The 26,117-nt window shown below is 46.4% G+C and overlaps 1 protein-coding gene across 4 annotated transcripts in view; it reads right to left on the bottom strand.

Annotated features, from left to right (window-relative positions):
* The window catches only part of LOC111832836 (type II inositol 3,4-bisphosphate 4-phosphatase-like), a 161,139-nt gene that overhangs the window by 97,162 nt on the left and 37,860 nt on the right, over positions 1-26,117 (bottom strand). For 3 of the 4 annotated variants that reach the window (XM_072697847.1, XM_072697849.1, XM_072697848.1), the window contains 2 exons: positions 10,612-10,693; positions 5,332-5,523 (listed from right to left, as the gene is read on the bottom strand). In XM_072697847.1, coding sequence (XP_072553948.1) covers positions 5,332-5,523; positions 10,612-10,693 — 274 coding nt within the window. Of the gene's footprint in view, positions 1-5,331; positions 5,524-5,671; positions 6,178-10,611; positions 10,694-26,117 lie in introns of those variants that run through there. The other variant, XM_023790560.2, reaches the window with a different exon arrangement.

The raw sequence follows: 26,117 nt of genomic DNA, 5'->3' as shown, positions 1-26,117 counted from the left end.
ATGTGGTGATTTGTTCAAGACAGCTGTGTTAATGGACGCCTTAGGAAATGCTGTCTGACTTGCTTACATATTCGGAGAGCGATGTCAGTTGCGTAAAGCTTTTGGCTGCGTCACGCTGACAGATTCATCATTAGGCAGCATTATCGTAAACAATACCAGCAGTAACATCTGCTGGCAACACGTCGGCTTCCCTTGTCATACAATAACTGTTTACAAGCACATCCAGTATCTCTATATTAATTAAATACTCTGGGACTGGGATTCTCCTTTTCTAGTAATGCTGTCAAAGGTTCTTAAAGTTGTCTCTGATCCCTCCAGAGTCCAGAAAAATGACAAATAATGTCTCAGTGTCTAATACCAATTTATACTGTGTTGTGCTGTCACTCAACGACAAATTAAACATCTAACAAATGCCCCCTAACCATCAAGGCAAATGCCCATAGTGACCTGTGGCTATGCTATATAATGCAATTTATATAGCATAATAGGTATTTATGGTTTAATAGGTATTTATGTCTGAGTGCACAGTATTTATGTCTGAGTGCACAGTAGCACAGAAGTGTGTAGATCTGTGAGTTATAATGCTGTGCTGGAGAGCAAGATTGTCTGCTTTCTCTACTGAACAGAATTTTGAATAAAAGCATCTGCACACCTGTAAACTCCTTCAATGCATCTGAGAAACTGCAGCACATGGATAATGGAACAGAAAGTCTGATCGCTGTCTCTCACTTTGAGGGTCACTTTGGTCTGACTCATAGTGGGTCAACACAGAGGTTCTTTCATGCCATAATTATCTAATTAAAGTAATCTGTCTAATAAAAAAACGTCTCCTTTCCCCAATAACAACTGTTCACTTTCTCTTCTGCACCAGTCATCTGAAATATAATGAATATAATCTGCTAATATAATCTGAGTTTGATATTGTCTTGATGTGTAGTAGATAAAGTTCCTGTTTAGCTATACAGACTCCTCTACTTGCGAATGAGATACGTTCCGAACAGCCGTTCGTAACTTGAAATGTTCGTAAGTCGTTATTCAACATCATTTTAAGGGTATACGCAAGTACAAAGAACTAGGATGCTGGGAGTACGCACGCTACGCTGCTGCGCGGCGGGAGTAGCGGCCAGAAGTCGTGCTAGGTGGGATTGCGCGCAGAAAAAAACGATGTTGCGGACAGGAAACGGGAGCCCAACGAACACAATTTGGACTTACAGTCCTCTCCGTTCGTATGTCTGAAAGTTGAAAGTTCGTAAGTAGAGGAGCGTCTGTATGTAGTTTAATAGCCGAAAGTGACAGAAACTCAAAGTTCACCTGCAAGTGACTCACACTTTTTATCAAGCTGATTGCTTTACCTCTAGATTCCCCCAAAACACCATTATTTATCCTAAATAAACTCTGAGTGCAATACACACTGTTTAAAAGCGGTACAATACACACTGTTTAAAAGCGGTAAGCTCCCCACTGCTCTGCTGATGTCCGGCCATCACCACGTCGGCTCCTGCCTGCTCGTGACCTTGACAGCTCTCGCCTGCTCACAAGCAGACACTGACCCGTCTATTTCAGCCTATCCGCCGTTAGCCCCCCAGGCTGTGCTCGACTTCCCCTTAGGCGCCGCAGGAATGGTACCTCCTCCCTTCAACACTGGTAGCCTGTCTCAGGGCCCTCCCAGAGAGGCCACCACTGCTCCGCAAGCTCCCCACCTGGAAGAGACCGCGGGCACTCCATGAGTCGGGAAGGGAGTGTGGCTGGGTCTGGGGAGAATGAGCCTGTCCCGTCGCCGGGCCCCTGGCTGGAGTCCGCCACATCGTAGCTGGGCTCCCTCCCAGAGCCCATTGCAAGATGGCTGGTGGTCAGATCAGCCTCTTCTACTGGCCACCACCAGCCCTGTTCCTGACACAATAGTAGCCGATACCTCAGCTGGCATGCCAGCCTCCCACGACCCGGAATAGTCACGCCCAGAGGAGGAACTTGAGTGGGACCATCTGGGCATTGCTCTAAGTTATGAGTCAGGGGGCCCTGCCCAGGACTTAAAACACACGGGTCTTTGACGCCGAAAACATCTCCAGTACTGCTCAGCCTCCAGCCTCAGTCCTTGTCTGCCATAGTCTTCGTAAGTATAGTCTGCCCAGTCCTGATTTTTGATTCTGTTTTGTCTCCCTAGGTCTCCAGTTCTAAGTCTGAGCATTTGATGTCTAACCCTGTCCAGCGTCCCTGGTTGAGCCCCGTGTCCTGGCCCCAAGTGCCCGTTTTCTCGTCTGATCCCTGGAGTGCCCTGGGGTGCCCTCCTCGGCGTGGAGGGGGGTACTGTCACGTTCAGCCCCGCCCTGCTTCCCTGTTCCCAGCGTTTCCCCTGACTCTGTCTGCTAGTCAGCCCCGCCTGAATGCTCATTAGTCTTGCCTCATTTTCCTGCCCTCTCGTTAACCAGCCACAGCTGCCTTGTGTTCACTCCTCTGTTAATCACGTATAAAAGTGTCTTCTAGTCCTTTGCTCCCTGTTTGGTCATTATTCTCTGTCTGTGTCTGCTGCCCTGCCCAGTCCCCACAATAAACTCCCCTGCTAGGGGTTTCATTTGCTAACAGTCTGCCTTTGGGTCGTCCTTCTCCTGCCATATCGTGACATACTGCATGTGACAATATGATATCCCTTACGGCATTTTATTTAAAAATTGATCAAATGTTTTATTTTGACATGTGTGGAGTCAATTATGTAATCCATTCAATAATAGTGCGTGCTAAGCAGAAATCTGTGTATACTCCGTGTATAATCCATGTATACTACGTGTATACTACGTGTATACACTCGGAGTACTTTAGCGCCTTTCCCCCTCAGCAAAACGAATGCGTTTACTCATCTCCGCTATTTTTGTTACTAACCCCGAAAATAATATTCTTAAAGTTAGAAAAAATCTTAGTCGCCTACTTTGTTTTATTTATTCGTTGTGTGTATGTTAAAGCATGTGGGCGTTACATCTGAATAGCTTGTAAAGTGATAACGGTTTAGTTGCTGTTGTATTTGAATTTAATGTAATTACTAATGGCTAATTGCAGTGGCAGAGTACAGCAGCGGTATAGTACAGCAACAGTAGAGTATAGCAGCGGTAGCGTACAGCAGCGGTAGAGTATAGAAGTGGTAGAGTACAGCAGCAGTAGAGTATAGCAGCGGTAAACCAGCTGCACCAACCTATAGGTTCCACCATCCTGGTTCGCTGATGGTGCTGCAAACTTAACACTCTAACTCCCTATCTTTCCCCAAACATTTATCATTCTCGTCCATGACAGGCACGACCAGAATTATGGGGGGGGGGGTGCAAAACAAATTGTGTACAAGATCAACTGGGCCGAGCAAAACAATTGGATCTGACACTTACAGACCCCCCACCCCAATTGTTGACCCCCCCCCCCCCCCCCCCGTCTCTTCTACTTTATGTGGTGAAGGCATATGAGCCCCAAGCACAAGGTATGAGAGACATCAGCTCAGGGCCACCAGGGGGCGCTGCCCAGGCAGGTGGGTGTGAAACGCTGGTCCACGGATCACATAGGGGCAGCACTATAGCATATCACCTGGAAAGCGTGAAATACTTTTTCCTAGTGGGGGGGTGTATTACGCCATCACCATGCTCTGGTAGCCTGATAGTTATTCCCTGTTTTGCACCTGTAGCATTTAGGATAGGCTCCAGACTCCCCACGACCCTGCATAGGACAAGCAGGAACAGAAAATGAATGGATGGATGGATGGATGGATGGCTACAAGATCATCACATGACACTAAGCTAGTGGTGTGATTGGGCCAGGCATCTCTATGATTGAAAACGATCTTTGGCATACCTGCTGCAGTAAATACCAGCAGGGCTGGAATAAGCTCTCAGCATGAAGATGGCATTCTGTACCCGTGACCCGCCCCCTGGGACCCGCCCCCTGGTTAGCAGAGCAGGATAGAGCCTTATGGGGGGAAATGTAAAAATTCTCTCAGACTTTTTCCAGTTGGTGTCTCTCATTTTGTGACAGTGGTAATAATAATAATAATAATAATAATAATAATAATAATAATAATAATAATAATAATAATATGGAAAGGATGGACGGCACAGAATTTATTTCAGTACCTGGCTAATAATGTAATTTAATAAGAATCTTTAAAAGACACATGATATATATAAAACTGCAGACATTTATGGCTTGGAAGAGACGTGTAGGATGGTGAGATATCCTGAGCCAGGACTTTTATAGTCTGGGAATATCTATGTGAAATGAAATTACAAAAACAAATCCAGCAATGACATTATGCCAGTGCAACAGAATACACATATAGCACCATCCATCTGTCTGTCTGTCCGTCCTTTAACCGCTGACCCTAGTCAGGGTCATGGGACATTACCTGACATATCGCTGTGTTTCCTGGAGCAAGATCATGGGGAGTCTGTCCCCACATGCCTGAACGGCTCATTATATTGATTATTATTTTACTGTGTGAGATGTGCTCCTTCTAGACATACATTAATCCAGCAGGATTGCCTGTGTTGAAAATGGATGCAAAATCACTGGAATTCTTGTAGATTTTGTTTGAGATCCACAGTAAACCAACAGGATAAACACCACCAATGTTTAGTTTGATGCGGCTGCTCTTGAGTGGCATGTAAGAGAACCTTGGCTGTTTATTCAATGACTTTATAGCATCAAGTCCTCATTGAATGCTGGGTAAAATCTTCACGTTTCAGCAATGCAGTGAGGTACATACTCTTGTCATTGAAAGCAAGCACTGCATTTTCTGAGTATGTTAATTACATGTTAATTGCTACTATCTTCATTCCTGCCTTTGCATCAATCGGTGTGTGTGTGTGATAGATCTGAAGAAAGCACTGGAAGTTAAGCACAGGTCAGGAACATTCACCTCTCCTATAACTATGTGAAACTCATCCATCCATCCATTTCCAAGCACTGCTTGTTCTGAAACCATAGCTGGGATGGTGATCAGGAGCCGGTCAATTAAGGGGTACCCACACAAAAACAAGGGCAGCGATCAGCGTCACATGAAGAAGACGTGAACATGGAAGGAGCACACAAGCCCTACTGGAGACAGATTCAGGCTGACAGCTCAGGAAGCGCAAGCACGGCACAATGAACCACCCTGCCGTTACCCGGCAAGGACACCGAGCTCCGGGTTCAGGGCACAGCCACGGTCCGCCCACTTCCATCCCTGAGAAATCCGGGGTTGCGAGCACCGGTTCCCCTTCTCTGTGTTACAGGGATGCTGCTTTCCTGCAGCCTTCAAGATAACACTGTAAAGAATCCCGACTGCATGGTGAGTGAGCGGAGAGAGAGGCTGGAACTCACCTGCTCTGGCTCCGCCCGCCTTGGGGCTGTCAGACTGCACGCTCCCGGTCATCGCCATCAGGAGTCGTCGGAGGTGCTGGATCCTATTCCGCAAGCTTTCAGAGTTCGCTTCCCGCAGCACCACAATCCAGGACTGCAAGGCTGATGCAGTGCCGGCTTCCAGACAGAGATCCGTCTCTCCGCTTTCGAACTCTGTGTGTGAGAAGCGCAGGGCACCTTTAGGGAAGTCTGAAGGGGACAGGGCACTGGAGGGTGCGGGGATTAGGGGGGCTGTGGGGGGTGGCTGAGCAGATCATTTAAGAGAAGGTAAGAGAAGACGGATATTATGCATGATACAGACCTTCATCAATCCATCTTCTCTGTCACAGAATCCAGTAACCTAATAGTCCAGAATCAGACCCCCGTCGGCTTGCGATTTAGCCTGCTGCCTCATCTTGGCAGTGCAGCGGTCCGTCTACCCCCTCCCGAACGTAATAAATGTGCCACAAAGCTCGGCACAGGGAGGATCAAGCCACGACACTCAGCGGAAAGCGTCCTACTCAGCAGGGCTGCCCGCTACAGCCAGGATCCAATTCATTAAAGGTGCTGAGCTTAGCCGTGCCAGCGGAGGAGAGACGGACACGCGAGCGGCACCGGCAGCGATGTGGCGATGAGCGCTCCGCTCGAGGGGACCACCGGGATTCGCTGAGCTAGAGGTGTCCGTCATCGCTCGGCAGAGCCCTCCCTCTGTGCGGCCCGCCCCCCCGTCCCAGCCACAGGCGGAGACGACTCACAAAGACGACAGTCTACATTTGGCATCAACAGGTGGCTTCTCATTAAAGGGCACTCATCTGTGTGGGGGAGGAGGGAGAGAGTGTGTTGCGTGACATGGGGAGGGGGGGGGACGTTAGGAAGAAACTTGGGGAGGGATATGCTGCTTCATTTTCAAAATATCCAAGTTAAGTGATGTGAAACATGTTTCAGCCAAAGCTATAAAAATGTCTCTCCTGCATTGTAATGAGGAGGCCAAATAGGGGATGAGATCAGCAGAACAAATTAATGCGTTTGAGCGCAAGAGATTAAGTTTACATAATTAGACACGACAGCCACATTATGCACTCGGGCGGCATAATTTATTTCTTTAGTTATCAGCACCAGGGACTGTCTGGTCGTGAGCAGAGCACCGAGTCTAAGTGAGATGGACGGTTCCCACTGACCTGCGAAACAATAAAAAATAAGACGAATGCATTTTCTCCGCGGATGTTCAGCTTGCCTGCTCCGCGGAGAAGAAAACTCGCGTGCGATGAACGTCTCGCCACTTCGCCTTAACGAAGAGTGCAAATAGGCAGCGACTGTCCCATTAAAGTGTGGGAAGAGGAGGAGGCGATGCGGCCGCAAGACGCTTAACGTGCTCATTTTAACACACTGAACGCAGCCTTATTATGCCGATTTATGAGAGCTGCTCAAAAAAATCGATAGAGAGAGAGCCAAGGCGACGGAGCGTGGCCCTTTAAGATGCTTTCTTCAAATACGGCACTGGCAGGTACTAGTCACAGGACACATCGATGTGGCCAGATGCGATCATCACCCTTACATCTAGCTGAAGGACCTGAGCCCTTCTGATCTCTAACCCTTATCCTATCCGTTTTCCGCTGTACTGTGTAGTTCTCTATTCCGTATTTTCAGCGTTTTCCGGTAAAATTCCCGGCCTGACTTGGTCGGTGGTCTCTTACTGATGATGTGCTTGTCTTGCAGGTGCTGACCCGTGACCCACTCTGGAGAAAAATCGTTGGTCAGATAAATGAGGGTGAATGTAAACTCTGAGTCACCGGCACACCCTGCCCCCCCCTCTCGAGAATCGAGAGAGACTGTGGTGCAGAGATGGCATGTTGGCACCACCTGACAAACCAAGACTGATAGGAAGCAGAAACGAGAGCGGACATGCAGGAAGCACCTGAGCTCTCAGGCTATTTGTTCACCACCCATTTCACATTTTGTTTTAGTGATATACATTTATTTTTTTGAGAAAGAAGGGTTAGATAATGCTTGTGGTTAAAGCCCCATCTGTAACATCACCTTGCCAACTTTGGGATTTGAACCAATGACCTTCCACTCCCAAGCATAGCATCCTAACCCTGTGAGCTGCACACTGCCTCATTCCATGCCCCTTTCCCATCACCTCTCTGACTGGAGAGGCCCAAATCAAGGCCGAGATCCAGTTGAGCTCACAGTGCCATTTTGCTAGACTGAGTGGCAGTTAAGCCTACTTCTCTGTGCATTTTCAGTTCACTGTACATATGCTGGACATTTATATAGATGTATAAACTTCGCTGTCAATTATCTAACAAAAGTCCTGTACTCTAAATTATTTCTTGATTATGATTAAGTCAATCTCTCTTGTTATTATAGTGTGTGGCTCTATTATGTTTGAGTATCCTGCTGAGAAGAGGGCAGGTCACATACAGCAGCAGGCCACATACAGCAGCAGGCCACGGGGGCACTGGCCCCCGCTGAAAGATGACCCTGAGTGGCCCCCCTCCCCTGTCACTCACCTAATGAAAAGAGACACACCTACGTGACTGGCCAACACCCTGGAGAGACATGGTGGTCCGTTTACCGTGGATGGTGGAATTCTAAAGTAAAGCTTGAATCAAAATATCTATATAGAAAGATAACCTCTGAAACATCATCGTCTAATATGTACAAGATCCTGTTCGGGATGCAGATATAATGACTGACTCCGTTGTCAGCTGACTCTCCCCAATACCGACTACCCCCCCAGCCCAGCAGTACTGCATCACGCTCCAGCTTCACGCTTCAGCCCAACAGGTACTGTACCTCAGACCTCCATTCACTCCACTCTACCTCCTGTCCGTTTGGTTGTCTCCCCCGATGCTGTAATTATCTCTCCCCTGCATACTGGGAAGATGCACCCTCAACCACAACCAGTCAGTTTCCATTCTGGCCTTTCAACTCAGTTGCGCTACATCAATCAGCTTCCTCTCTCCCTCTGTTTTAAAGTTCCTCTCTTGGAATGAATGCTTTCACCAGCAAGAAGTTCAACAATATTAGGAATCTCTGAGGTTCTCTGCCTCCCCACCCCCTGCATCTAGTTTATCAAAATATTATTACACTTTACTGTGCAGCCCTGCTTTGATTTTCACCTCTTGGGTAGGTCGTACTCAGCTGCCAGAACTCTACAGCCATAGGCCTTACGACCGCAAGTTCAAAAGGTTTTTGTGCTGGATCTCCTGTTTACTCCAGATCTCAAAGCTCTTATGCTGATCACACCCAACCCCATGTCCTCACCCCCTTACACACACCGCTCTCCATCTCCCAAACATATAATCTCTCCAGCTGGATGACTGACCACCAACAGAATGCTGGATGGAATTCCTTCTCATGCCCATCTGTGCCTCAATTCACAAAGATCTCTGGTCAACAAAACTGTGTTTTCATCAAGAACCACCACAGGCTACCTAAAATGAAGGCTACAGTCTCTCAGTCTAAGGTTTTGAAGACCCTGCATCATCTGGATTACCTGCCACACGATGGGATTTTCCCAGCTGGCAGCCCGCTCTGCGATCACATCCTAGATCAACTCTGACGCAGCTCTGCTGTTGTTTGAAATGCCTACCTGCTTATTCCATGAAACCAGCAACTCGTAGGACAGGCAGCTGCACGCTTCTGCCTGGAATGTCTCTCACACACACGGGCTGAGGCCCTTAGCGACTCCCAATCCTTAGTTCTGACACGTGGGCTTGATAAAAGAACATCAGCACCTCACATTCTGAACGTCATCAAAGTCCTTTCAGGATTCCGACACAATCACAGGGATGGCTGTCTGTGTCCTGAGCAAAGGTCAGGAATCAGCTATAGAACAAATTTTCCACGTCACTCCGGATAACAGGATTTTTTTCCTCTCAGCAAATCCCTCTTCTCTTTAAACTTCACCTTCCCATCAAAACACATCTCTTCAAAACGCCCTTCATCCAGTCACCCTTGTGTGTCTCACTACGTGGACACCTTTTGCATGTGTGCCGTACATTATACTCAGTTCCCTGAAAACTTTCCGAAAGGCACATAAAACACATTTTTAAAAATCATGCATACATTCTTTGTCAAGAATAAAATGGTGCATTTCTGCCAAAAAGTCAGTCATTTTCACCTAACGATGCCAAAATATAAAAAACAATAACGACACTGAAATATGTGTCATTTACTGTACAGCACTAGTTATTCAATGACTGTACCAATTTGCAATTCCCCTTATGCTGTTTATTAATTACCTATTAAAATGAAGTAGTAAGTAAATAAATAAGTAAAAAAGGCAACAAATGGTTAAAAAATCAATTAAAAATACAAACGATTAGCATGGTATTCGATTAATAGAGTAAAACAGAAAAGGCTGCTGTTCTCTTTAAAGCACTTACCAGAAGTGAAAGAGAGTGACTGAATGTGAGATTTCAGACGGCTTTCAGGTGCTGCCTTGGGTAAGGGCCTCCCAGACTCTGTGCTATCATGCATGCAATATAGAGGATTATATCCATAATGCAGCCCATCAGGTAAAGAATAAGAACAGATCACTACTGAATGTCAAAGCAAAGCTTGTAGCATGAGGCTGGGATGTATCCCTTTTCAGTAAAGCTAAAGACACTGAAATTGATTTTGTTTCACTTTATGGCGTCTGCGACCCTACATCGAATTCAGCTTTACAACCTAAATATCTTTCTGAACTGATGATCACTCTTCTGATACACCGATGTAATTCAGTGTAACAGTGTAACAGTACATCAGGACAAAACCCGGCATGTAAAGGGTCATACAGTGACACACATTTACTGGGGCTGCATGTATGAACCAACCGAAAAACACAAAGCAGCGCATCCTGGAGAAGTGCAAGAGGAAGCGAGAGGAGAAAGCCGTGCGGAAAGGGGAAGAGTGTGCCACAGTGGGCCGGAGCACGGGCAGGAAGCAGCGGAAAGTTCAGAGAAAGTTCTCCATTTTCATAAGTCCGCAGCCTGACTACATACACCTTATGGAAAACAGCTATGTAGAAAAACACTAGATGTGGCCTAGCCAAACTACACATCTATTCCCCGATATTCCAGGGCATTGCACATCTCTTTTTTCAAACAAAATTAAACAATCGGCTTCGGGGGACAATAATGAAACAGACAGGCTCCCGCTTAACTCTTACTTTTGCCTTCCTCTTCGTCGGCTTTCCCCGCGCTCAGTCACATGCTACTCGCTGGCAGAAATGCAAAATGCAAACAGATTCATCCGTGTGGCAGTACTTACTGATGCGTAATGCAGAATGGTTATCTCCACTCTCCACGACGTGACATCGTTCCAGGACGATAACCTCCACTGGGTCAGACCGCTGCAAGGACAGAGAACGGAATCAGGAGGAGGGCAGCCACCTTGGGGAACTGTCAGGGCTAATTGCTGATTGACAGCTGGAGAGACGCACGGACCCGTGCATCTGAGAGAAAATCATCTCCATGTGGCCGAAGAAGAAGAGGAGGGAGACGGAAGGGCTGAAAAAATAACACACAGTCCTCAATTTGCCTCTTGGTACCACACAGCTTTTGCTCCTGGCTGATGGGACACATTCTCTCCTTGATTAGTGAATAGCAGAGCTTATTCACAGCCCATTGAGCACTGATTGAACCCAACACAACAATGCTGGTTCTGGCTGTATTAAAGAAGAACAATCAGGCCTTAATCAGAGGTAAATATGCTAGGTATAGAGAGTTCATATTTGCAGCCATTGTCATTCCTAATTCTTCTGGCAATGCAGGCTAATTAAATGCCTCTCTCTTGCCCATCTTCTGTCACTCTCCTGCAAAGTATTCAGTTTGCGTTTTCACAAAGACCTTGGTGAAGCCTGCCTTTGTTGAGGGACTTCTCAGACATTGAAGTACAGGACGTGCTCTGTATTTAACCATTCATTCACCGAAACCTACAGTTATACATTTTATTCAAGTGCTCATCTCACAAAAACCTTTTTACTGTGAATTACAGTACCAAAGGAAATCTTGAAACCTTTTATAATATGCAGTAAATATTCATCAAATAACATGCCATATGTAAATCAAATTTCACACTGACCCAAATGATCTACCAACCATGACATTGAGAACATAAGCATCTTGGAGTGGGAATGATCTCTCATACTTAGGAAAAGCCCAGGATTTGTGCCATTCTTACACAAGTCCAGTAGAGTGGCCTTTATTATCCTACCGTCCATATATAAATACTGAATATAGCGGCATGAAATTATGTTCCCCCAGGACCACAGTGCAACATACAGCAAGTGGAGGGGGCGGGATTTCACAGGACTTATAGTACAAAACACATGGGGGCTCTTCACAGGGGTGCATATACATATTGCGATGTGTATGTATATAAACAGGAAGTAAGACAGCAGCACAACAGAGTGGAATAAGCTAACAATACATAGAGGAATAATGATACGATAAAGGCTCTGGCTCAGCACAAGAACAAGCCATCAAATGATCTATTTAAAGCAGTTCCTGTTCTTATGAGACCTAGATGTAATTACAGCATTTTCTGGGGCAGATGTAACTTCTCATGGACCCTACAGGCAGATGAGTCCTCATCATGGAGGCATTTGGCTGCAGGGATCTGCACAGAGGGAATGTGTTACGGTCAGGCTTCCCCACAAAGTCTAAGTGATACGGGAGTGTGAGTCAACAATGCTATTCTTTGAGAGGGTAGCTCTGCTGTCAAGGCCATATCTACTGGGATAGGAGAGTATGAACTGTCAGCACAGTCAGCCAAATGGAGCCAGCTGCTGCTCTCGGGGAGTCAGGCCACTACCACCGGGAGGGAGGTCTGTAGATGAGAGTCACTGACCTTGGTTCTCTTCCGGAGAACACTCAGGCACTCTTCTCATATAGCGGTATTACTGTATGATTTACCATAGAAAGATGTAACTTGAATGTCATGTTATGCCCTTTCCTGTGAAAATTATGCCTGGGTTCAGGATCTAGTTATGGAGTTGGATGCATTGATAGAAGAGCGTGTGTTTGGGCCTCTGATGCAAGGCCTTGGAGGTGTTGGTCAGGTGACCAGCACCTTCACCCGCTTCGTCGCCATCTTCCTCCCAGTCATACAAGGCTGCCTTCTGTTCATTCTCTCGGCTCCACCGAATGCACCCATGCTGCGATGGCATCTTCCAGCACCTGCCTTCTGGCTGTTTTTTGGTCTCTTCCTCCCCCTGTTTCGTTAACCCCCCCTCTCCGCCCCCGCTTAATGTCCCTCTTCCCTTCCTCCCACTCCTGTATCATGTACCCCGGTTTAACTCGCACAGATCTAGGGCCCAACTCAGACCCATTTGTCAGGTGTCAGAATGAAAAACTCTGAAAGCAGGGAAATTGTATTTAAAAATAAAAAACAGCCATGAACATCGATTTGTCAAAGGCAGCACTGGGGACCAAGGTGGGAGAATGACAAAGAACACACCCACAGCGGGGGGGGTTCAGACTTAACCGACGTCCCGAGAGCTGCTGCATACGAGGCACATGGGGTGAAAAGCGTGCTGAAAGGCACCTAAAGTATCTCGGAGGAGATGCAATTAAAGCCCCTCTGAGGAGTCGCACTGCTCTCTAAATGGAATTCCGATCCAGCCAATGGGCTGAGAATGAACGATTGAATGTCTCGTGTGGCTTCGGTGGGGCTAGCCTCCAGTGTCAGACTCATGGTATCACACTTGGCGTAAGTGGGGGATGAAAAATTCCATTTGAATTGTATTGATTGGGCACAAATTCTGTTATTTAGTTCCCCGCAATTAGTCAATTACAGCAAATGGCAGTTTTTTTCTTTTTTTTTCTTTCGTCATTCATTCCAGCCACTGGGCAATTTTTACAGGAGGAAAAAAAAACATGTTGATGTGAGGCTCAGCTGTCAGCGGGACACAGCTGGGAGGACGTCAGCGACAGGAGGGAGTTAAAAAGCAGCAGCAATTTAGTTGGGCCCTCGATTCTGGTGTCATGCTCCAAGCCGAGTGCCCACAGCCTTTGATGTGTTTTTCTGCATCCATGCACCTGAAATTTGCCCCAACAGCATGATACTGAAGCCCCCCCCCCCCACAGTAAGGTACCAACAAAGCCTTCGGCCAAGAAAACCACACCGTGCTGCATTCAGGGAATAGACAGTGACACAAAGGGTGCTGTCATGCAGCAGTCATGCATCAGTAATGCAGCAGTCATGCAGTAGTCATGCAGCAGTCATGCATCAGTAATGCAGCAGTCATGCAGTAGTCATGCAGCAGTCATGCAGCGCCAAAGACAGTCAGCTCTGCATTTTTCAAAGGAAAAATTCGAATGCCCTCGTGTCAGAGAAATGCAGTTTGACTGGTCCTGCTTCTCACACAGTGCTCTCCTGCGTGAGGCGATCCAAGAGCCGGGTGGAGATGAGACCACTCTCCGTTAAGAGGGTAATAGCGGGAGGGTCGGGTACTAAACCATCCGCTTCACACTCCAATCTGCCCCCATTTGGGTGAGCGAAGCCTGGGGCATTCCGGATTTTTCCGTCTCACAACAGCTGACATATGGACCGGCCTTGCGAACCCCAGGGCAGCACATTTCCAATCTAAGACACGTCATTTACTCTAATGGAGCACGTTACCAGTGTCAGCAGGCCCTTTCCAGTTTCGAACCACTTGGCATTTGGGGAGATGATAAATCAGGCTACCTCTCCTAGGCGCTCAGAACGTCCACTCTCACGCTATGGAAGACCCCTCAGCTGGGAGACTCGCCTGACTGATTGCCTCTGTGGAAAACCTGAGAGTGAGAGTGGAAACCCCAATATCCACCCGCTCCCCCATTTAGGCTGAGGTCCACAGCCGGGGTTTCATGAACACTGCATTTCTCCCCTGGAATTATGTATCACAAACACCAAAGAGGAAACAGGAAGAGCTTAGCAAAGGTGACTGAAGCTTTCAGCCAGACAGCGACAAAGCAGAACCTCTACAAGCCAATCACACCCCACGTTATGGTTCTGCACTTCAGAATATCGGTGAGAAGACCCTGATTCCATGTGTCGGTATGAAAGAATGTGCACTATGGTCTCAAATCGTAGGCGTTTCACTCTGATTGGATTGTACTGATAAGATTTCCACTCTGTCACTTGCCCTACAGGTAGAGGGCCTCAGTGACAGATGACTACCCCCAGGTTCCCCTCGCGCTGCTCTGCAAAACGCGTTCACATTTCCGCCTCACAACAAAGCGCCTCGCTGCTGCAAAGTTTTCAGCCACGCTTTGGTTTTCTGACTTATACAACTTCCTTGTTTCGAATAATCGGGGCTTTCATAATCAGGACTTCTTATTTGCCTAGCAACCATACAGATGACATTTTCAGATAAGACAAACGTATCTTCCTCATATTTTAAAGCATTTGTTTATATAGGAAGGTGTGTGCGCTACCACTAATCGAAACCTGAAAGTCAGGGAACTACAATCCCTGCTGCCCTTAAATAATGATCAAAAAGGAGCAAAATCTAATAATGACCATCACCCAGCTGTGGCTGCATATTTATATGAATGAAGCCGTCTTTCCCATGGAAAAGTCTGCAGAGCTTTCAGCTTGTCCTTGTTGCTATGGAGTTTATGTCACTCGAACAAACCAAAGTCAAGTCAAAGTTTTTTTGTTTTTTTTTTCTGTCGCATGCAGTCATACAGTGAAATGTTTATCTGGCAGGTTTGCTGCCTGTGCCTCATAAAACTCGAGATATTATAATCCTGTGTACTGATGACTAATCAGTTATTGAGAATGATGTTCAACATGTTTTAAAAATGTATGCAAAATCCATCCGCATACCTCCTCTTAGAGTTCCAGGAACCTACAGGAAAATAATAATAATAATAATAATTTACGACTCATTTAAGCACCGTTTCCTTGTCTCTCCAGTAAGAACAGTTTGGTAGCCGTCAGCACAAACAGCAGTATAGGAGGGTCGTGGCACCATTAACATCTGCAGGGGTCTTTCGGTAAATAGCACAAGATCTTTGGAGTTCTCTGAGGCTAATGATGATGGAGTGCATACACTTCAACCAGCGATAGCAGCACTAGGCATCCTCCAGACCCTCACTAAGATTTTTATTATTTTTTTTTTTTAAATGAGTCCAGAGGGTGCTGAAATTTCATGGGTTTTAACTCCCAAGACCTTGATATTCATAATAAATGACTATAAATAGTAGCTGCTCAACACCAGAACTTCGCAGGGCTGTCCTTTACAGCGTGGCTCAAGAAAAATGAGTAAAACACTCAAAATAAATTCCCTATTAACGTGTCCTAGCAGTCATGGCTTCCATCTCTCCAATCCAATCAGATATAAGACCGTCAAGCCACACAAATCACCGGCCAGGACGACTCAGCTTGTACTCCAGCATCACAGCAATCAGTCGGGCTTGTGTTTCCCATACATATGTATGCATTTCTTGCATGATGTGTGTGTGTGTGTGTGTGTGTGTGTGAACAGGTTTACCTACCCTTATGGGGACATAATGTCCCCATAATGTGATAAATATCCGTTTTTTTCCCTTATGGGGACCGGTTTCCTGGTCCCCATAAGGGAAAACTCTATTTTATAAAAATCGGTGACTGCTATGAAGAAACTAAAAATGCAAAAACTCTTCTCTATTTTGTTAGGTTACTTATGGTTATGGTTAGGGTAGGGTAGGGGTTAAGGTTGTCATAGTTAGCGTTAGCATTTTTCCCATTGAAATGAATGAGCGGTCCCCATAAGGATATGTTTACCCTACGTGTGTGTGTGTGTGTGTGTGTGTGTGTGTGCGCGCCGCAATACACCGGTAATAAATCCCGTCATGAGTATGTGCACAAACATGTGATCCACACGCTGCCTTAAATGGAAAACCCGAGACTCACTATTAAAATGTCCCGCGGAAAAGGTCATTAAGGACTGTTCACTGACATCTCCTTTCAGAAGAAAAGTCAAACACTTAAAAATAGACTTTGTGCCATTTTTCATCGGCACAGCACACGGGATGCGGGTCTTGGCACGTCATCGGTGTTGGCCGGCATAAACAGGCCGGCGCAGGCCTGCTGTTCCCACTGCATGGCAGGCCGACCCCGGCCCTCAGGCGCTGCCCGGCGGAAGGCAGAATGAGCCGTGATCATACCATGCTGGCAGAGGTAACGGGACTCTCGCCTAGCTTCTCTCCCTGCTTTGGACACTTCGCTAATAAAATATTGAAGCCTCTCCCTGATTAAGGACAGCTTCACCTTCTGACATATAGCCTGTTAATGGAGGGGACAAGATAAAGCGAGACATGGAAGGAAAGAGGTTTTACATCTGCATCCTCACAGCGAGTGCCACCCTGGGCGTCGAGCGGCTGGCGAGGGCACCAGGTGGCTGCCGATGCTCGCCTAACCCTAAAATAAATCTCTTCTCCCGCCGACCAATAAATGTGATGCCAATCAAAAATGTTGAAAGAGGTGAGAGAGGCGGCATTGTTGAAGAGCAAATTAAAAAGAGCCACTCCGGAAAAAATAATGAGCCTGGTCCAGAAGGATTTGATTGCTGCGGTTTAATTAGCCCAGAACAGTCATGAAACAACTTGTCTTGTTACAATCTCCTCCGACGCCGCTCTCGTGGAGCCCCGCTCAGTCATTCCTGGCCATCATCCTGCCCCCCCCCCCCCCCCACCCAATTCCGTTAATTTATCACACAGTGCCCCCACCCACCAATGTGCATTCATTACACACGGAGCCCTGCAACAAGAGGGACAGTCACAGTGCAGTAAACACGGCTCTATTTCAGGGCCAAGCAGCATGTTCTTAATATAGAGGATCAGGCATGAAAAAGATAAACATAGATGGTGAGATTTGCTCCGGACTGGACGCCGAAGGAGCCGTCTGACTCAGCGATGGTTAGAAGGTTGGTTAGGGACTCAGTTTTCATGGTTTTTCCAGAACGGGGTTGGAAACCTTATCAGGGAATAAAAACGCCTGGTGAGGAAGACAGATGTGGGGGGGGGGGGGGGGGGGGGGGGTTGGTCAGGTGTGCAGTGGGTGAGAAAGGAAGCAGGTGGAAGGTCTGAAGACCTAACTGGAGACACCATCCTCTCCCAAGAGCGAAAGACGGAAGCTTTCAGTCACACACAGACACAGGCGGACGTCTCAGGTCCTGAAAGTAAAAATCTAGACCAAGATATTGTTTGAACCAACCAGTTGAGTATAAAGAGTCACAACCACAGAGTACTCAACTGGTTGGTTGAAACAAGGTCTTGGTCTGGACTTGAAGTGTCTCCTTCTGCGCATAATCATATACTGAATAAAACTTAGGGTCACCAGTGAAGCACGACGGCGTGGCGTTGGCCTGTGGCAGGAAACCCAGACAACCCAGACAATGCGGACAACAAGCACCCGCAGAGAAAGAATGTGATGCGAAAACTAATTTATCATCACAAAATACATTCCCTTCATCCGCAAAGCCTTGAACACGTCGCTCGGTGCAAGTGCTTCTGCATTCCTTCGTTAAAAAAAAAAAGAAAAGGAAAGAAAAGAAAAACTGGAAACAGTTCTGCTATTGTTATGACATACGACTTAAACACCCGGATTCTTATTATTCTGTACAGTTGCACTTTCCTTGGGAAATGAATGTAAATTTTCGAAACGCATCCATTACACAAAACAAAGAACTGCGCCGAAATAAATGTACTGGCTGTACCTGTGAGAAATTCAAGCATTAACACTCTGACACACTCCATTAAGCACATTTTCATTTCATCCACTGGCAGATTTATGCCCAAATGAGTTTAAATCCTTATACTTGTCTATACTGTGTCTAAGCCAAACTTTACATTGTACCTTCTCTTACCAGATAATCTTGAATGATTCTGTGAGGGTACATGCTCTTACTGGTATTATCAGAAGCTGCTGCATTCTATTTTTGGATCGTGCAAAACTTATTTTTCATTGAGCAGGTATTCGGTATCAGCAACTGCCTCTTCCACTCTTTTTAACAAGCCGGGCTCTTTGTCACAGCCATGTCGATGGCATCCTCCCCTCCTGACATTTTCATGACTGCTCACCATAATACACTAGGCAGTGGTGTAGTCGATATCACAGAGCAGGAGTGACAGTGTGGTTTGTCTTTAGGCAGGGGGACTGAGCGCTTGCTTCTATACCCGCTTAGCCTGGACCAGATACATAGGAGACCTCACACAGCTTCCCACATGCTGAAAAATAGACTTACAGAGAAATCTGCTAGCAGTTTACTTAAGGCCATGTTAATAGCCTGGACATGGGCATAATGTGTTATGCCTTTTTATAAATATTTATAGCCATGTTTATACTGCTTTATGAATGCATTATAATGCATTATGAATGTGTTTATAAATCACTAAAACATGAAAGTGTTACAAAAAAATTTACCAAAATATTATAAACAAAGGATATATTTTCTCTATTTAGGAAACCTTAAATGGTTATTAACATTAACAAGCCTTATAGGCATAAGGATGAACTCATAAGATACATTAATAAAAAATTAACTCGACAGATGCAGCAGAGACATTAGTATGAATTTACAATAGAGACACTAATTAGGGTGAATGCAACGCAATTACATCAGGGAGGAGGAACTCACAGCAGACGCATAAAACAGATACTGAAACGAGTTAAATAGTTAATATGACACAGCCGAAAGATTGACTCCTGAGACATGGAGGGATCTATATATTATAAACTCTTAAGACATGTTATTGAATAAGCAGATGTTTTTAACATCACAGTTCCATTGTAGCGCTTTACCTATTGATCTGAAAAACACCACAAGCTCAGCATTTACAGACCCACTGAATCCGCAGTTAAGAGTCACTGGAAAAAGATACTATTGACTAAAGAGCCAAACATGGTCTGTGTGAGCGCTGCAGTTTTGCAGAGAAAAAGTGGGTCAACATCAACTCATGGTTTTTCCACTTTTTTGGCAAAGCAAATAAACGCTTATAGATTTCCACAGCACAGCCTCAAAGCACGATCCAGCTCCACGCAAATGTGCGCATGTATGACGTCGTTACTCTGCAGACTAACTCACGATCACTTAACTGAAGAAAGGATCTGTGGTCCCCACATCTGTGGTCGCAAGTTCCAAAAAACAATTAGGAAGTGTATAGGTCTACATTTCAGAATAATCAGGGCATTAACAGTGAAATGTTCAATTAAGTTGTTAGATTCGACAAAAATGTTTAACAGTGAAATGTTCAATTAAGTTGTTAGATTCGACAAAAATGTTTAATTTGTTCCAAAAACCGATCATAACATTAGTGGTTTAAACACGGTAGGCGTGACCCTGCAATTGCGATGCTCTCTGAAGTCAATCAGCACTTCACTTGCATGCACCTGAGAAATGACTGAGCCAAAATTTTAGAATCTTTTTTACATTCCATTTAAGGAGCAACTTCCTTTGCTTTGCTTGTCAGCTTTTAGTCAACACAAATTTTTAGGGAAGAAAGCACAGCACAGATATGGCAGCAGAAATGATGGGGCACCTGATGAGAATCTACTAAACGCTTAATGAGCGCTATTGTTCTAATCACTTTTGTATAACAGCTAATTAGACTGGCTGTCCCAAACTCAGTCGGATGTAATGCTCTATTTGCTGAAACACACACAGTTCGTCACCACCATGAATGCAAAGATCTGACAGACAACAAGCTTGATTATGCTTGTACCCAGAGTGTCACACATGTATTCCTCTGCCTCATCCTTTTGTTCAGCTTGCTGTTTATCTGTAATAATTCAGGTTGCACAGAGTATTCATCCTGAGAACTGCATTCCTTAAGAAATTTGTGTTAGTGGGGGACAGACCACTGGCCCAACATAAGTAGATATATACTTACCGTGTCACATTTTCCAAACTTCACTAACTCCTGTGGAAGTTGAGTGCCAGCTATGGGTAATTATATAGTATTTTTGCCAGATGGGCTGAGTAAACCATCCAGCAGTGATGCGATTACCTCCTGGAGTTCTGCTCTGCCTAAATTCATCTTTCAACTCAACGCGTTCCTGCTGGGAGGAATACCTCAGCCCGAGATGCTGTGTCCGTTCCAAATCGGCTTTGATCTCACAGACACAGATTTTCAGCTACGGAGTCCAACTACGAGCCCTTGTGGATACCCTCACAGCATCATCCAAGGATGCAGAGGGGGAAGGCAGGAGAATGCATACAGACTCCCAGAATATGAGGGTAAAAGCAGCCGAACATCATTAAACTACCATGCAAGCGCTGAACCGAGCAAACTGCCATATTCACGCAAAGTCTGAAAGCAATTAAATATATACATTCCTCAATATATTAACCAAACTAAATTTTAAAAAAAACCTGCACTGCATTGAAACAAGCCGATTTCTGAAAATCAGAAAGAGGGATTGCTGAGCTCTGCCTTTTAATTAATGCCAACTAAGTGGCTTCTGAAATCTGCAGCATCCTATTTAATCAGTCTCCAGAGAAGAGGGAGCTGCACTGATCCAGCCCAGACGGTAAGAGCAGCTCGCCAGGAAGGGATCCACTTTGTGTGGTTTTACTGCACATGGTCAATCTCAGTCGGCAAGCTAACATGCAAACTGCGCACTGCACACAAACAGACCTGCACTGCTTTGAATGAATGCCACTTTTTAAAAAGAAAATGTTCTGATTTTTGGAAAGCTGAGCACAAATAATGTTTAATTGTATAGAGAATAAAGTGTGAAGATGCTCTTAATTGTTCTACCTGGCTGTTGTGTTTGTTTTTATTTTTTATTTTTTCAAAAATTAAATAATCCAGTTAACCAGGATAGACAGACTCAGCCCCGGGGATGATAAGAACAACCCAAGATGGGGACAGAGGTGATAGGTAACCCATTACCCTTCACATTTGTGATCAGCTTTTAATCCTGTGGAGTTATTTGGACCCTAGCAATTTAAACCTCCAGAAATTGATTATAAATTTAAATTGTTGCCCATTTATGTCTCAGGTTATTCTGTTTCTTTGCTAAACACCTAAATAGCCTTTATAATTAAACATACAGCCCAACCCCCCCTTATACATCCAGAATACCTATATGATTACAGAAAAATATGCAAATCACCTGATTAACTTAAAATGGAAAAGATCTTTTGGGTGTCTTAATGTCTCCAACTAAGGCAGCAGAGCGGCAAAGGGCCACGCCGTCCTGAGGGGAACAGTCACACACGCAAGCTCAACTCTGTGGTCTGAGGTGATTCTCTTGAATGGACTTAAGACTGTTAATAAAAATTGCCCTGAAATGTCTGCAATTTTTCCCATGAAACACATTAAAATCACTGCAAACCCATCATGCCCCAGTTGAAAGCCAGCTGGCCCCCGGAGAGCCCCCTCCCCTGTCACCCGCTGATCCAAAACATATAACTGGTTGGCCCTCTGTATGATCTATGGCACCCCTAATGCCCCCACCTTAAAGAAAACTAGAATTGCCCCTAACAGCCAAACCCATGTGATATACTCAAAGGTGAGACAAATTTCTCTTTGGGGGGTAAGCCTCCCCCCACTATCCTGCCACGTGCCTTTCTGGCCCTGCCCGGGAACATCTCTCTGCCCGCCTGGGCTGCTCCTACAGGCGTCAGCGTTTCGGGTTTTTACTCTGCACTGTGGAGGTAATGGAGAGCCCAGGATAAACGGCCACACGCCGCTTGCTTAAGCTCATGTGGGCTCCACAGCTTCAGTGTCCTGACCTTGTTAATCGTTCCCTTCTGCTACCAGGCTGACATCAGCTCAAAAACAGGTTATTCCAGTTCACCTCAGCATGTTTTTGGACTGTTGGGGGAAAACGCACTACCTGGAGGAAACCCCATAACAACACAGGGTGAATATGCAAACTACACGCACATGGGGCCTGGATGGAGAGTCGGGCCCGGGGTCCAGAGGTGTGGGGCGACAGTGCTACCCACCGTGCCACTGCATGTCCCCCACTGAGCAGACATTTCTGTCTAAAGTGGTACACAAGTGAGAGAATGGGGTCAAGACAATCCCCGAGGAAGCTGGAGTCGCAAACCACACTGATCACCCCAATGGTTAAATCACTCTGCCGATGCTGGGATTTGAACTGGCAACCTTCCACTCATGAGCAGAGTGTCCTAACCTGCTGTGACACATACCGACTGTAGGGTTTCCTCCCACAGTCCAAAGACATCTAGTTAGAGTAACTTGCATCTCTATACTGTGCATAGTATGTGATTGTGTGTATGTGCCCTGCGATGGACTGGCATCCCATCCAGGGTGTACCCCGGCCCCGTGCCCTGTGATGGACTGGCATCCCGCCCAGGGTGTACCCCAGCCCTGTGATGGACTGGCATCCCATCCAGGGTGTACCCCAGCCCCGTGCCCAGCATTGCCCTCCGTGCCCTCCGTCTCCCCTGTGATCCTGCCCTGAATAAGTAGTTAGCTGACAGATGTAGTAAGATCAAGGAGAAACAGGAAACACAGTCTACTCTGACTTAACTTCATTCTTCTTGTTTTCAGCCCCCGAGCATCTGCCGAGTTGAGAAAACACCAAACAGGCCACTTAAAAACAGGCGCTGTGCAAACGTTTATGATGTGAGCCCAGATTAATGGCGGCACCGTGCCCCTCGCTGACGACTACGTCTGACAAATGTGGCCAGCCGGAGAACGAGTCGCGCAGAACCTTCTCCCCAAGGTTACTCACAGCGCCTTTAGATCCATATCCATTTATAAAAGTTCAATTACCCTAAATATCCATGTGTAAGTGACTGCATTTAAGGAGAGGGAGGCTCCTCTCTGCAGGACTCAGCCTGCTACCTTTTGGCTGATATTAACGACATGACAGTAATGCACCCCAGCAGCCGGGGGCGTCTCACCAGGGAACCTCAACACTCTTCTGCGGTCCAGGACAGCCACAGTGCCCCCCTTCCAATCCATCCCACATAGATGCAAACGACCTCATCTACACAGGATGGGGTTCACTGATTGCACTTTCCCTTAAAGATTACAAGCCGTCATGTAATTTGCAGATAGTAAGTCAATCAGCAATGACATGCCCTTCCCACCGTGCTGCGCGCGTTTTAAGGGCAGGCAAAGGTCTACCTGTTGTACATTTTACTATAAATGTTTCTCTGGTGAAGATACACGTTACATGCATGTCACAGCCCCGGGAAAGAGGCACAGGCAAACAAAAAGAAACACCTGCTCGCTGATTCAGGACGGGCCCCCTTCCAAACACGGCCGAATCAGTTTGGCTGCGTGAAAAGGCGTTCCTTATCAAAAAGCTCGACTGTTCAGACTAAACAGATTACAGTGCTGTTATCTTTCCAATCCTAAAACATTTGCTCACAAGGCATATCACGGCAGAAACAAGGCTCTGATTTATCAGCCTCGCTATGATATAATACTTCACAGATGGTGGAGATGAAAATGAAAGCTGAAATGTACAAAGATAATACAGAACAAGAATATTACTATATTCTAGTGAGCATACAAATGAACCAGATCAAAGCACCTGTATTCAACACACTCATCTTCTTGCTTTCACCTGCCAGCAATACTTTATTTGAAAACAGGTATGTGTGTGTTTCTTTAGACAGAAGATCCCAGGATCAGTATGCTACCTGCTATGGGAGGCTCCTTTAATTACAGGAAAACACATTTAGACTTGCAAGTCCAAGAGATGGATGCAGCAAGACTCAAAACCTGGTCTTCCACAGAGAAGGAGGTAACCTTCATGTCACTGAGAGTCCCCTCAGACGCCCCCTGAGAATGTCGTTGGAGAAGGTCTTTGGAAAACTAATCCCACCTCAGAGCAGACTTTTGGATTCCTGGACTTAGGTGTTCCACAGCAGCTGCAGGAATATATATAAACAAGATGGGAAAAGGCCCTTCCTGCGATTCCAGGACTGCCTGGCTGTCCCTCTGTAACCGGACGGCATCTGTACGGCTGAAGCTGAGGGATCATCATACATCAGATGCAGGCAGGATGGGAGACGCTCCATACTTCTACATATTTGTTTTTTTGCAGAACCAAGCATGCTGCTCTGCTGCTGAGACATCCAGGGAATTATCTCACCCACCCCCCACCCCCCCACCCCCGCTCACTGCTCCTAAATAACACTGCTTGTTTCCTCTACACTTGAATCTCAAGTTGTTTCCCAAAAAACAGGTTCTGAATGAAATTACTGCAGTTTCCAGAGTCATGGAGCCCGGCTTGTGAAGAGGGGAGGGGGCATGTCTCCATGATGGGCGCTGTGATACAGGGATGGAAGGCTGACGTCTCCATGATGGACGCTGTGATACGGGGATGGAAGATCTGCTGGCCTTTATCAGCCCCTGATGTGTCTCGCAAAACCAGCTCCATCGCATTTGAAGATGTCGAATTGACAGGACAGTGGAACAAAAATGAAAAGCAGACCGAACTGCATCTGAGCTGTGCTGCCGGCCCACCTATCACTGCGCAGGCCTGCAAAGACGTGCAAAATACTGGAAAAAGAGAGAGAGTCAACAGCAGCATTAGCCCAGATAAAACAGCTGCACTTAGGCCTCTCTGTCCTGCATTAATGAGCAGCAGTAGCTGCGGGGGGCGGCACCGTAGGGACCCAGAAAGCTAAGGTTGCTAACGTCGCCTTTGGGACCTTTCCGGGGGGGGGGTGAAGAGGCACATGACTGGAGTTTAATTAACACATGAATGTGCTGTGCTCCACCACACAGAACTGCACTGAAGGAACAAATATGGAAGGCCCCTCCCAGGCCGGCCTGGCCCCAGCCGGACTCACGCGGCACAGAGGCAGTACTCAGCCGTCCAGAGTGATCACAGGTCGGTCCCCGGTTTCACCCAGCCAGAGCACAGCATGACGCTCCGTCGAGGCCGACTGCAGCTGAGACAGTCTGGTGACGTGTGACCGGCCCTCTCCAGGCTCGAACCCACACCAGGCTGCTATAATTTATGGGTTTAATTTATTAGTATTTATTAGTTTTGTTTATTGACTGTAATCTGGACTGATTTGCACTATTGTTCATATTTTTAAACAATGTATTTATTATTATTATTAATATATTATTATTATTTTAATTTATGTTCTAGGTTGTGCATGAATGTACCAAGAAAAAGCCCTACGGCTTGTTGGTATCCCTGGCCAATGAAGGGAATTTTGATTCTGATGTCTGGTGCCATGTGAGGAGCAGGCACACTCTCCAGTATGTTACCTCCCCCCAGGGATATGTCCTCCCCCCACTGCTCTTCTCCGTCTACCCCAGTGACTGTACCTCCAAGAACCCTGCTGTTAAAATCCAGAAGTTTGCAGATGGTCATCAGACTCATCCAAGATGGAGACGACTCTGCATATCGGTGGGAGGCTGAGCGGCTGGTGCTTTGGCGCAGTCAGAACAACTTGGAGCTGAACATGCTGAAGACTGTGGAGATGAGGGTGCACTGAGACTCCCCTCAGCACTGCCCCCCTCCCAGGCCCAGCAAAGGATACACTTTCTGTGGCGACTGAGGAAACACGGCCTGCTACAGGAGCTGCTCAGGAACTTCTACACCGCGTCACCGAATCCGTCCTGTGTACATCCATCATGGTCTGGTTCAGAGCGCCACGAAACAGGATAAGACTGCAGCAAACAGTAAGGTCAGCAGAAATGAATCACTGCTGTTCCTCTGCCCACCCTCTAGGACTTATACCCTTCAAGAACAGGCAGAGAAAATCACTACAGATTCCTCGCACCCTGGACGCAAACCTTTTGGGCTCCTGCCCTCTGGCAGACATTACAGATCCCTGTGTAGCCAAACTACTC

The sequence above is a fragment of the Paramormyrops kingsleyae genome, chromosome 12 (genome assembly GCF_048594095.1).
Source record: "Paramormyrops kingsleyae isolate MSU_618 chromosome 12, PKINGS_0.4, whole genome shotgun sequence".
Taxonomy (NCBI): domain Eukaryota; kingdom Metazoa; phylum Chordata; class Actinopteri; order Osteoglossiformes; family Mormyridae; genus Paramormyrops; species Paramormyrops kingsleyae.
The sequence above is the reverse complement of the archived record's forward strand: the minus strand, read 5'-3'. Positions and strand labels throughout refer to the sequence as shown.